Source organism: Clavelina lepadiformis, chromosome 4 (assembly GCF_947623445.1).
Source record: "Clavelina lepadiformis chromosome 4, kaClaLepa1.1, whole genome shotgun sequence".
Taxonomy (NCBI): domain Eukaryota; kingdom Metazoa; phylum Chordata; class Ascidiacea; order Aplousobranchia; family Clavelinidae; genus Clavelina; species Clavelina lepadiformis.
The window spans coordinates 531,985-545,158 of NC_135243.1; the positions used below are offsets into that span (position 1 = coordinate 531,985).

The 13,174-nt window shown below is 36.4% G+C and overlaps 2 protein-coding genes across 2 annotated transcripts; one reads left to right on the forward strand and one right to left on the reverse strand.

The window, feature by feature from the left end:
• Nucleotides 1-1,369: 1,369 nt before the first annotated feature.
• LOC143451707 (corticotropin-releasing factor receptor 2-like) lies at nt 1,370-5,245 on the forward strand. Its single transcript, XM_076952424.1, has 11 exons — nt 1,370-1,438; nt 1,504-1,559; nt 1,661-1,758; nt 1,889-2,023; nt 2,216-2,295; nt 2,554-2,675; nt 3,143-3,263; nt 3,472-3,637; nt 4,208-4,341; nt 4,657-4,878; nt 5,150-5,245. Exons 1-11 carry the CDS (start codon nt 1,370-1,372, stop codon nt 5,243-5,245), a joined length of 1,299 nt encoding a protein of 432 aa, XP_076808539.1.
• A 475-nt stretch (nt 5,246-5,720) lies between these two features.
• LOC143453351 (uncharacterized) lies at nt 5,721-10,316 on the reverse strand. Its single transcript, XM_076954645.1, has 6 exons — nt 10,074-10,316; nt 9,466-9,593; nt 9,154-9,266; nt 7,443-7,628; nt 6,698-6,857; nt 5,721-6,415 (listed from the first exon to the last, which is right to left on the reverse strand). Exons 1-6 carry the CDS (start codon nt 10,256-10,258, stop codon nt 6,360-6,362), a joined length of 828 nt encoding a protein of 275 aa, XP_076810760.1. The 5' UTR covers nt 10,259-10,316; the 3' UTR covers nt 5,721-6,359.
• Between the last annotated feature and the right edge of the window lie 2,858 nt (nt 10,317-13,174).

Below are 13,174 nucleotides of genomic sequence, written 5' to 3' on the forward strand. Positions count from 1 at the left end.
GCTGAAAAGTTCTCGTTTGCAAGAAGACACGCGCAACTAGACACTCAGAAATAGTGGTTTATAAAAAAAAGATGACTTAATTGTACAAAATTACAATCCAAGGTTTGAAGATCAAGATTGCAACAAGACAAATGAGTAGAAAAATGGCATTATGGAGTTATAAGTGATTACTTAATATGGCCTCGAATTTACACTCTAATTGGATAAAATTCAACTTCAGAAGAAATGGCATCGCGCAAAATTAAATTTTCTTCATATAGTAGTTTGCCATATGCTTGGGTAGTTAGTTCAGTGCAGGGCTGTAGAGTGATGCGGTGTCGTGGTGGATTTATAATATTGCATTGATCAAGCTTGCCGTGTTCATTGAAATCTCTGCTCAGTTGTTTCTTTTATGTTTGCGGTCTTTTGCTTTACTCGAACTTTTAATTTTAGACTTGCATGTTTCACTCATGACTGTTTTCGTTTTCTGTCTTCTAAGAAAGATTTATAAGTAAGGTATAATGAAAGATTTATAAAGTTATAGTTATAGCCATAGAAAGCCCATATACCGTTGCAATAAATGCAACATTGTAGTGCGAGGTGTCTGATTTATAACCAGAGCAAAGGATATGTTCAGGAATTAATGGGTATGCTTTTGTTAATAAAATTAGTTGGGATAAAATTAAACACTTTTTTTCGCTTTTTTCTGCATCAGCTATAGGCTTGTATAAGAAAACTTTCAATTAATAGGTTGTTCAAGTAATGACGTTAATGACAATGATGTCATTCTCGTAAAAATGAACTTGGCCGCACAGGTATTAAGTAAAAGTACAAGATAGGTCATAAAATATGACGTCTTATGCCTAATTACCGGGCCACGTCGCTGTAACTTGCATTTTGACGTTGTCAAGTAACTAAACTAAGATATGTATAGATATGTAGAGCTGTTTATCAATGTGGTTATGACTTAACAATTGCTGTAGTTTATAACTCTACGTTTATTTTTGATCAATCAAACTTTCCACCAAAAAAAAACCAAGCGTCATTTTCTGCTGCTAGTTTTCAACGGAAAAGTTCTATCAGAGATTCAACGCTTTATTTTCAACTTTTTAGTAGTCATGAGTGTCTTAATGTTTCATTAAGTCTGCCATAATGTTGGCGACTTTGACTAAATCTTTAAATAAATGTGAAATATTCAGAGCGATGAAATAGAATTGATAAAAATAGAATTGTCGTTTATGAAAGATTTTTCATATTTTATTCTGAAATAAGTAAAACTAGTTGAAACCGAGTCAAATAAAAAACTAAACCAGAAAAACCTGTCTTTCATTCGAACTGAAATACGATTTAAGTCGCAATGACGTAACAAGGATCGGAAGTAACGTGGACTATGTATCACCGCTGTGAGAAAGCGAGTCTTCTTTTCTTACGTCACTTTCAAATATCAACAACACTTCTGGTGAGTTGTACAGAGTTGATTGATTTTAATTTTTGTATTTTTCGTCACTTTTATTCTTTTCTTAGTTGATGGTCAGTAGAATCACTTCAACAAATTTGGACAAGATGTGCGCCAATTATAGGTATTCGCTATATATCCAAAATGATGTTATAATAGTTTTCTGTGACGTCTTATTTTAGTCAAACATGCTACTAATGTATTTATTTTTCCTATTCGACCCAGCCAAGAACCCCATGACAAAGAAATTGAGTTTCTGGGAGAGAAACAGACGAGTTGCGTCATCATTGCCAAATTCTGTCAAAATTACACCAATGTTCCCGGTAATATTATGACGAAACAATCTCTTGTCTCAACCTCAACTAACAAACACGGAAACAATCTAAATCTTTCACAAAAGTAGAAATACTCGATATTTCCACAAAATCCTCACCTTACTCTCCTTTGCTAAAGGTCACTGCCCTTACGTCAACACCCACGTGACCAACATGAATCCCCCGGATGTCTGCTTTCCCCAAACGCTTGGTGGCGGCATTGCCTACACGAGATGTTTTAAGATGCTCAATGGAGTTCATTACAACAATTCATGTACGAGGGTTATAATATGAACGACATTAAGTTATTTACAGTATACTTTCTATATTCTCATTGCAATGGAGCAGCATATATTACTGCTTACAAATAGATAAACTTGAAATTTTATATGACAATTGATAGCCTACAAGGTTATCGTTGAAAATAAAGGGAACATTCTTATGAGTTACTTTCTTTGAAATCCAGTTAACGCGACTCGCAAGTGTAAATCAGACGGAAGATGGTCTCGCATTAATTTTACTGCTTGTCGTCCCATACCGGACTCGGTCAGTTCTGCATGAATGCTTTCACATAAAAATTATATAACCTGCACGGATAGATTTAATAATTTAAGAATAACAACAAATAGAACTTACATTCAATTAACTTTAAATAAATTCAATCTGGAGTCAACAATCTTTATCAACTTATATGATCAAGATTGCTTGCTTGTTTCGAATTATATGATTCAATACTAACATCGCTTGGGATGGGATAGAAATTTTTAAATCTAAAAATTGATTTACAGGATTTTTAAATTTCAGAGTGACCCTGCCAAAGATTACGTCAATGCCCATCTCAAGATTGTCGTCATCATAACCTATGTAGGCAGGGGACTTTCCCTCTTCACATTGATCATCGCTTTTTTACTCTTCTGGAGACTCAGGTACATCTATGGCGGACGACATCGATTTTAAAACATCGCGATAACTCGATTTAGAGGTCATTGACCCCGTATTCTTTGATCTCAGTCTTAGCCGTTTGAGACCTTGAGTCATGATTATACTGTGGCTTCAAGTAAATTCAATTATAACCTAAACGAAGTTTTGGAAAATTCACAGAGAGGTGATGACGAAAATTCGCGGCTTTATGCGACTGAAGTTCTGCAACGATTCAATTATAAGAAACTGTTTATAAGAAAGTGTATAACTTAGTTTGCATGTTGAAAGTTAAAAGACTTATGTGAGAAAAATATCTCTTGTATAGGGAGGACTCTATGGCATAAACTCTATGCTAACACTTTATACAAAGCATGAAGTGAAATCCAATTCTATTGTTCTCTTGGCTAAAATAGGTTATTTCGGCTTTATTACGGCATGCATACGTCATTTTGTTTACGTCATCACGTTGTAGAAGCATCTGGTGTTGGAGAAATATCATTCATTGGAATCTTGCTACGTCACTCATTCTACAAAACGTCATCTGGTTAATTCATAGTTTCTTCACCAGCTACCAAACAAGAAAAAACAATGAGGTATTTTGACGTAATTAGTATGACGTAAACGATATCTTATGCTTACCACTACTCTTACAACGAAGCTAATTATAATGTTTAAGTTTAAGTTTAATTACAAATTTACGGTTTGTTGTATCGACATTTTTTGGTAAAAGAAATATCTTTATATAATATGTGCAAGTCTGCACAATTGTTTACGCCACTTCTTCTTCTCACAATCGCCCAGGTTTGGTTCCAGGTTCTATGTCGCGTCCTGGCCGCCATCTCCATCTACTCTCAAGTGGCCACCTACTGCTGGATGTTCGTGGAAGGCGTCTACCTTCACATGATGGTGGTCATGGCTTACACGTACGACAGGTTCAGCATAAAGCTATACATGGCGCTAGGTTGGGGTAAGTCAGGATTAATTACAGTTGCTTTGATCAATATTTCGATTCCCATTTTACGAGTCGGTCGCTTTGAAGAAATAATTATTCTTCATCATACATTTATTTATTTTTGCCAAAGTTTGGTGACAGGGTATCATGGTCACGTGGTAATATCAACGCTACCTACACACATAGTTTATATTGTGATGTCAGATAAGTCCATTGTTACCGCCATTGTCTTTGACTTCTACAAAATCCTTTCCAAACAACAGACTTAGTCAGGTTATTTAATGTCATTTATGTCAAGCAACTTAAAAATGGGCCGAATATTGACATTCATCTTTTATTGGGTTCGCGTTTCCAGTACGCTGACATCCTACAACTTGTCCCAACTCTTTTTATTGTGTTAAGAACGTTTTGTTAATAACGCTGTAGGAGATAAAGGAGTCTTTTGCGTTTTTATACGTGATTCTGAGATGTTGCATAAACCAAAGCTTATACCTGTTTCATTAAGCTGTTTTATCAGATATGTTCAGCACAAAATTTCATCGAAAATATGTTAATTACTAATAACTCAAGATGTCTATGACGCAGGCACACCGATCCCAATCACGGTTTTATGGGCGGTGCTCAAAGCGGTTTATGAGGACAAAGAATGCTGGATGCAGAACCCGACAGATACCTGGGTCGAATATTTCTACCAGATTCCCATCTTTGTCTTGTTCGCGGTAAGTTTTTTTATGACGTCACATTATAACAATGATCAGAATTAAGTATTGGCTATAGCAGTCAAGATCAGAACTACCAGTCGCTCGGAGTAACTTATTTGAAATACTTTTTGCCATCTCTTAGTAAACCTGAAGAAGAAACTTATGCTTGCGAAATCTCGTGTAGAAGAATCAAAAATAAAGTTAACTTTCAGAGTGCGACCAACTTATATCTTGTTTTTATTTTACTATCTACTGGGTCAACACGGTTCATCCACCATCAACCAAGTAATTTATGACGCTTTGGAATTAAAACATTTATTTCCTTCTAAACAGATCAACGCGTTGATAATGGTGAATGTCGTCCGTATTTTGGTCTCTAAACTCATCAAGCAGAACTCGCTGGAGAGTGCAGTGACCTATTCAAAAGCAGTAAAGGCGGCTTTCTTTCTCTTCAACCTTCTTGGAATTACCTACATCTTGTTTTTTCTCAGTCCGGGAGATGGCGCTGGTGAAATCGCTTTCTTCTACGTCAACGCCATCTTTCAGTCATTTCAGGTGAATTTGTTGATTTCTTCGATTGTGCGGTCAGAATTGTCTTTCATGTCCAATTTCCACCTGGCAGCTTTAACTACATGTTTTACAATCGCTAACTGCACATAATTGCGCTTCTCTAACTTACCATTTGTGTATTGACGTCATAGCACTCTGACGTTTCACTGACGGAGCCATAAATGTTTTGATTAATACATTTCTGACGAGTTTCAAAGAACTTATTGTTTTCCATGACACGGCAGGGTTTCTTGGTCTGTTTGATTTATTGCTTAAGCAACTCGGAAATTCTGAACGCGGTTGGAAGGAATTGGCGGAAATGGCGTCACAATACAAGAGTGCCCTGCTTCGAGAAAGACCTCCGTGGTATTAGCTGATGTTTGATCTGCAACTTATTAAATATTTTTTAACAAATGAAGGTTTCCCCCCACCCAGCCACAGATCGAAGTAGTCATGTCATTAGACTCATTAGTCATTACTCGATTTGATCGGCCTGTTTGGCTTATGACGTAACCATCACATATTAAAGCATGATTATGACTATATTTAGTGAGACGTCACTCGACTCGATCCATATCACCGACCACTCATTTCCACGTAACCGTCAAGCTTGACAGGCATTGTGACGAATCCGGAACTGAAAGACCAGAACAATTACCTTCCCACCAATTGCACTCGGTCATTTTGCATGAAACGAGTGCTCCGACGCTCCATCCAGCGGAAAACGATTTGTAGGAGCACAGTGTATTACTTTGTGGCATCATCCCTGTTTAAACCATGTACTAACTAAATTCCTTTCATGTAAGTTGTTACGTCACTGTATTACAAAACCACCAACGACAAGCTTCGATGACGTCACACCTTGCCAACATAGCAAACGCTTTTACACGTCACAGGCAAGAAATTACAAGGCGAGAAAGCAAAGTAGAAAATGCTAAAATAACAATGCAGTGTGATATTGGATTAGATTCAATGATACTATATTAGCGGCTATTAGCACATAGAACCATTATTAACAACCATAACATCATGTTACCAATCATCAATAGTTTGAACATAACCGACAAAGCCAATGATTTGGTTAAGAATTTAGTTGTTGGTTGGTTGGTGATTATGAAATTGGCAATGACAAAGGAAAAAAAATTTTACTTGGAAAATCCAATAAAAATATGCAAACATACAAGGTAAGAAGGCAATGCTAGGAAGAGAATGAGGAAAGACAAAATCTAGAAATGAATACAAGTCACAATCTATAAACAAAAGAAATCAACTCAACTCTCAAAGTCTGAAAAACAAGATTCATTGCCTCAAAACTGATGCAATCTTTGACTTTGTTGCTCCACCAAATGAGCAATACACATAAAGTATTGTCACGTTTGACCCGATCTTAGTTGGACAAGTTGTGACAATTTGATTTCAACATTCAGAGTAAAAAGTTAAAAATGTAAGAATCATATTGCGATGATGCCATAGTTCTTCCATAGAAATCAAACGCTGGGAGAATATGGTGGAGGGGCAGGCTGTTCTGTGTACGGCGGTGGGACTGAAATATACAAATCAAATTGAATCATAGAAACACTGAGCCAACTCTTTTGCCCAACAGCTTAAGATAATTAGATTCAAAGAACAGCTTAAGATAATTGGAAAGTAAATCATACTCAAAATGTACCATATTTGTCACACAAATAAATAAGAATCATAAACTTTAGAACTCCAGTGAAAACTTGTAAATTCAACTTAAAGTATCACGTTAAGCCTTGACTTTTGGTAGAAGGAATATCACAATTCAGAATTCATTTTCATGGGATTGAACCCAAAATATTACCTGGTGGTTGGACGTTGGAGACTGCATTCATGCCGTCCACGTATGCTCGTACCAGCATCTGCGCCAATTGTTGTCGTTCCGCTTGATTGACACCTTCAATATAAGTGACCATCGCTCGAATTGGGCATTCAAAGTCATTTGAGTTCATCGCTCTATAAATCTGTGATGGAATAAATGTGCAAATTAAAGCAAAGCAGAATTCCATAAAAAATAGTGAACTCCAATAGTCGAAACTGAGAAGTTGAAACAAATGCTCAGAGTTGACTTGACACGCACCAAATATAATCATAACTGTATCTCACACATTATCATTTCCGCTTTCAATTATGTCTCAATAAAGACAAGAGTCAAGAAGTCAAAAGCAAAATAAAAAGCAGAAATATCAAATAACAAAGAAATCTTGCTTTAGTTTGTTGTCTGCATATTTTAATTTCACACCCAGCTTTAGCAGAAATATATGGTTGGTTGCTTCCTACATTAAACATCCGACATGTGACGGCCACACAAAGCAAACTTACCAGTAGCCTTGAAAAGTAAAAGAAATATTTCCAAAACCAGCATCATTTTTACAAGTGAATTCTGTCCGAGGAACTGTGGTTTTAATAAAGCACAAACACCAAAATGATCTTAATTATTTCAAACCACATTGTGAAGATTAAAATACGGAGTGCTTAGTTACGTTTGAACGAATTTTGATTTCCATAACTCCATTAAAATCTAATGTTGGAAGAAATATCAGACTTACACAGTAAGGCGGTCCGCACAGCAGCATACACGGAAAGCATCCTATCCACACGAGGGGGTTGTAACACTCATTGAAGCGTTGGCGAAAGTTTGTGATGCAAAAATTGGAGCCCTCCGCAGAGTAGGAGCCGGAAGATTGCGCAAATCTTGTCTTGTACCAAGCCTTTAGAGCTGGTCCAACTTTGACCTATGCATGTCGGTAAATATTTATGAATCGCACAGATATCCAACAATGACCAACACTGCGATACTGATATATCATTAAGCTAGTTTGACAATTATCAATGCATTATGCACTATCCAGGTGCCACAGCCTTTGAAACGATCACTGTAATTTTCAGTGTTTTAAACGAGACCGTATAGAAACTGAATTGTTATGTAACGTGCAAAAAGACAATTAAATAAAGTGACAGAAAAATATTAGCACTTAAATACAAAAAATAAATATAAAAAATTTTTTTTCGTGGCATCTTCTTTGTGAAATTTTCTGAAAGTTAAGAAACCTTTTTTGCTTGTTATCAGCGCAATTGGTTGTTCGTTGCACGGAAAACTGTTTTAAAGATGACATATGTAAAGTTGTATTTCAACACGTCAGTTTAGTGACATCATATACATACTATGTGTCATACATATCGTGTGTATAATTACCAAACATACCTACACCATATTTTATGATATCACGTCTTGATAATCATTAACAAAGTCTGACAGAAAAACACACTCAAATTTTATAAATAATGCATTGCCCATTTGCGGTTTGTACTGATGTTGCTATCGCACTTCAGTTGTACATATACTATAGAAATACAGACTTTGTATGTATGCACAATTTTTTATAAAATAAGGAAACAATTATTATTATCTTAATTCGTGTATAGTCAGACCTCTTTTTTCTGGACCACTTTGCTTCGTCACAAAATGTCGGTAACCAGATAATCGGAATCAAAACCATAAACAGGGCGAAATTTTGCGTGGTGAATGTCAGGTCGTGCTGCTGGACTGTGACTGTAGGGCTACTTGACATTCAAGCCTATTAGAGAAGTTCTACGATTAAAACTGCTGCTTTCATCATGCGTAGATTATTGGCTATTGTTTTTGTCATCAGCAGACAAAAAACTTGCATTAACAACCATATTTTAGCTCCGCACTTCGAAATTTGGGTAATCAGATTTTGTTCTATTGATTTAGCTCAATTGTTCCCAAACAGCAGGGTTTCCGGATTTTAGAGGTAAAATGCATAGAAAGAAACCTGATGCTTGCAGTGTCCAGAAGTGCAGAATTCCAGTTGTTTGGGGTTCAGATTAACAAGGTCGGACTGTACTTATAGTTTGCTCTTTAAGTTATCGAAAATTAAAAAAGGAGAAATAAGGAAGTTTTCAAAACTAGAAGTAAACGTGGTATGGAAAGATTAGTTTGATTGTTTCCAGCGTCAAATCGTGAAACCCCACAGTCAGAAAAAAGTTGTCAACTCTTGGCTTAGACCAGGGATGTCCAACCTGCGGCCCGCTAGTCATTTTCACTCCGAAAGTATGTACTTCATGTACCCATTTTTCTTGAAATTTAATAGGTTTTGCGGCCCATTCAATTCTTTCAAGTGACCATGCGGCCCACTATAATAAAAGGTTGGACATCCCTGGCTTTAGACCATGGATATGCGCAAATGTTTACAAAATAGTTTAATTAAACCTTACAATACGTTCCATATCGATTACCTCTAAAGCAAAGTTCTTGCCCTCAGACATCAACATTGAGCACCTATCGAGTTGAAGACCGAGTTGTTCCTTGATGACTGGATGTGAAGTGTTGAGATAAACAATAAAATCTCCTGAAAAATTATTATCAATGTCTTATTACTTGCTCAGAACAACAATTAAGTCCAACCTAACTTAACTGGAATTGAATAAAAAATCAAAACAATAACTATGGTGTTAATGAAGGACATTTATTTAAAGCAAAACACACTAATTTGCCAAAAGCGGAACGTTCTTTAGTGAATGTAAGAGTACAAATTTAGAGAAATTTACCCTTGGTGATGTATCTCGTGCTACCGGATTTTTTCTCTTTTTTTAAACTGACTTTGAGAAAAATTGGTTGTGTGAGAAGTCGTTGCTTTACAAGGGCAAGTTCAGCAGCATTGTCAACTTTCAAAACTCTGAAAGAAAATTAAATCCAATAAAGTTAAATAAATAAAGCTCTTAGTACACCTGATGAAGCAAGTTAATGCTTGCGGTAGCGATTCTCGTGTTGTGAAATTAAAAGTTATACTCAACCCTAGATAACTATTCAACATTGTGCTTTTATTCTACTACACACTGTGAAAGTTTAGTGTTGTCGTGCAAGTAGGTGGGTGGAATGTAATAGTGAATGAACAAGTATGTATACGTCTTAAAATAAAGCTTGAAGCTAGTAACACCAAAGTAGTTAATCATTACCCGATGGCTTAAATGTAAACTTTTAAAGATAATTTGCACAAAGCAAGGCCTAATTTCAGCATGCTTAGTCTTTTGCTTATCCTCCTAGCTTCACTTTCATAACAAGATGTTACAAACTGCAGTGAATCCAATTTTACGACATTGCAATACAGTAAGTAATTTCGTAAATTCCAGTAGTACAACAAAACACTTTTGCTTACTCTCCATATGAATCTCCAAACATATCGTTGCTGTGAGCAAAAACATTCACTTTCCGAGGGTCATGGTGCAACTTTCCATCTCTGCCTCGCTGGAAGTAGCTCGGAATACAATCCATGAATCGTTCCATCAGCGTTATTCCGACCTGGACACTATCATTAGATTCACTTGTAACGTTTACCGCCATTATGACAAAACTTCAGTTTTCCTAATTATAAAATTAAACTAAAAGTATTAAAATGTTTTGTTACATTTTGTTTGTTTGTTGTTATTAAAGGAGAAATCCTTCGTCCAACATTTTCATTTAAGGGTGCATTTTTTATAGACCTATCTGCCTATAGATGCTGGTAAAACCAAAACTGATTCATTTGGACATTTAAGAAAGCCAACAATTGTTTTGACCCCTACAAATCCTTGTGAACAATGTTTGTGCCCCAATTTGGCATTCTGTGACACTGAGTTTCGCTTTTTAGTAAAAAAATACTGAGAGAAAGCCTGACTTCACAGTCCAGCCAAAAATAGGGTAACTTACAAAGCTTAGGCGAACGAATAGACCACATGCTTTGGTTTTACTGTGATATGCCAAGGTTGGCATCATGCGTTTTAATTCCCACAAACTGACAGTTGCCTAAAAAACATGCTGCCATGTAGGTCGGATGAAGCTTCACCACATAAAGCAAAACAGACACCAATTCTATGCAGCTTAATAGGGCAGACCCGACCAAACAGAACTATATACACGACTTTTGGGACGGATGCCAACCGTTGTAGTTTTAGCACAAGAAAACCACATGCTCACGAACAATTAACGAGCAGGAAAAAGTGGCAAATCCCAGGCCTAAAACATGCAAGGTAGGAATAGCGACCAACAACATGGCAACCAACCGCACAAGAGTTGGCACAAGATAAGTGCGCGAAGGATTAAAAGCAATTACGCGTATAATGACTGCAGATAATTTGTTTGTTTCTTCCAATGTGGTCTACGGTACAACCCTACTGGAGGCCACCTTCAGCACAGTACTTACGGTACGACAAAAACAAATCTTGGATTAAATGTTAGGATGACATTGTGAGGCGGACTTTGTTTATCTCCAGAAAGTGAAGAGCTGCGGATTGTTATTTATTGATGTGGGCGCTAAGTGTAATTCCGCATGAATAGTTGTAAATTTTAAACAAAATTTGTCATATTTTCATCGCAAAAATGTTTAAACAAACATAATTGCATCAAGGTTTTGTTGTCTCCGAGAACGTTCTTTAACGATTGAACGAACTTTTTTTTATCATTGTTTATATTTCGCCTTAAACTATGCGGAGTATTTTTCGTGTTATAGCCTACTTTTGTGGTGGCTGTATGTCGTTACCAGTACATTATTTAACGATAAGGATTTGTTTTTACGTTACTACCGATCTCCGTACGCAAGGTCTCAAAGACTATCTCAAAGACTAACAACTATTGTTCGTAGTGTAACAAGAAGGCTGCAATTTGTACATAGAGACAGATTTGTTGGTTACGGGCACCTTAAGTGTAGGTTATTTTCTTAGATTGACTTTACAATGGACGATCATTAAAAATTAAGTGGTAGTTATGTTTTCATCCATAAGTAGAGCCAGAACTTCTCGCTTCTTTTTTGAAGCACAGAAATTCTTTCTGTTCGATTTATAACAATTATTGCAAACTTGACAAGGCAGTATTTATAAATCAATTATTTCTATTTGAATAAGATATTGATCATGCAAATATATATATATATACGACCAAACTAAAACAAGTCAGTTGGCAAATCTTGTGAATATCATCTGTTATTGCGTGTAGGCTACAGGACATGGTGTGCAGCGCTTTCTTTCCGTACGGGCATGTAACAAAACAAGAACAAAGGTTCGTACTCTGGGTCCGTACATCTGAAATACCCTTTCGAATCGTGCTCTCATCAAAAAAAAAACTCTTTTACACAACAATGCCTGGAGGCCAGCAATTGAGAAAAGACGCGTTGCAGATATGTGGTCATATCGAAGCGTTAAGCAGCAAATTACACGAAAAATCACTAAATAACAATATCGTGCATAACAGAAATCAGTGAATGATAAAAACGTACAAATAACAGAAACAATAAAAGTTCGAGAGAAAGAAATTACAGCTGATAAAAACAAGCACAAGTGCAAATATCTTAGGCTACCACAGTTATACATTACCCCAAACTTTCCTGGTCTTGATTTGCATTTTTTACTTTTACTAAAAGTTCGAAACTTTAAGCATATTTTTGTACTTCTGTCGTTAAAATTAGTCATAATATCTCAATTAAATAATAAAAGCTGGTTTCAGTGCAATCCTATCTGAAAAGTTTGATATTTTAGGTGAAAAATCTGCCGCGCACTTACGGTGCGCTCGGGGAAACAATGGTTATTATAGGTGCACTTGGAAAACTTTCCAGTTTGGAAACCAATAACTATAACTCGGAAGAAAACCAACAAAAAACCTGAAATTAGCCAGAAAACAATCAACAACCCTGTACTTTCGGGGTCGTGTGTGATTGATATATTGAAGTGAACAACGGGAAGTTAAGTAAATATCTGACGTGTTTGAACTTATGCGCCTCAACCCCTAACCACAACGTTAAGTAATCTGCATCTTCGCAATGACATCCCTTCTTGTCCACTGCTTAAATCTGGTTTTGTATGCAGCGTGGTGTGCGGGGATGCACATTATTGCGCTGATTAACCACCAACGAGGCAATCAAGAAACATGTGTGACGGTGATAGGCAACCAACAAAAACTTCAATTACCAACCAACCTACAATCATTTCAGTCACACTCACAAACACGCTTAATGCATAGGCTAACTTTCAAAAAGCCTTATGGAAGAGAGAAGCAAAAAAACGAATGTAATTGGTTCGGATCGAAGATGAGCTTGGATCGCCGTTAGTAGTAAATCTTTCCGGTTGTTGGACGAGAAATGAGCATCACACTTTGAATATTCATATTTTACTGTTGAAGTAGGCACTGGCAATATTCATTCATGTTAAGGCCATGATATCTTTAATGTCGTGATTCGAATATTTTTATCGGGATTTTCCGTTCACAAGCTCAGTACATTGAAAGCATAAG

Coding starts and splice junctions, on each gene's coding strand:
- LOC143451707 (XM_076952424.1), top strand. CDS start 1,370: ATGTATCACCGCTGTGAGAAAGCGAGTCTTCTTTTCTTACGTCACTTT. Junction 2,676..3,142: donor TTACTCTTCTGGAGACTCAG/GTACATCTATGG, acceptor ATCACGTTGTAG/AAGCATCTGGTGTTGGAGAA. Junction 4,342..4,656: donor CCATCTTTGTCTTGTTCGCG/GTAAGTTTTTTT, acceptor CCTTCTAAACAG/ATCAACGCGTTGATAATGGT.
- LOC143453351 (XM_076954645.1), bottom strand. CDS start 10,258: ATGGCGGTAAACGTTACAAGTGAATCTAATGATAGTGTCCAGGTCGGA. Junction 9,267..9,465: donor CACGAGATACATCACCAAGG/GTAAATTTCTCT, acceptor ATAATTTTTCAG/GAGATTTTATTGTTTATCTC. Junction 6,416..6,697: donor CTCCAACGTCCAACCACCAG/GTAATATTTTGG, acceptor TGTATATTTCAG/TCCCACCGCCGTACACAGAA.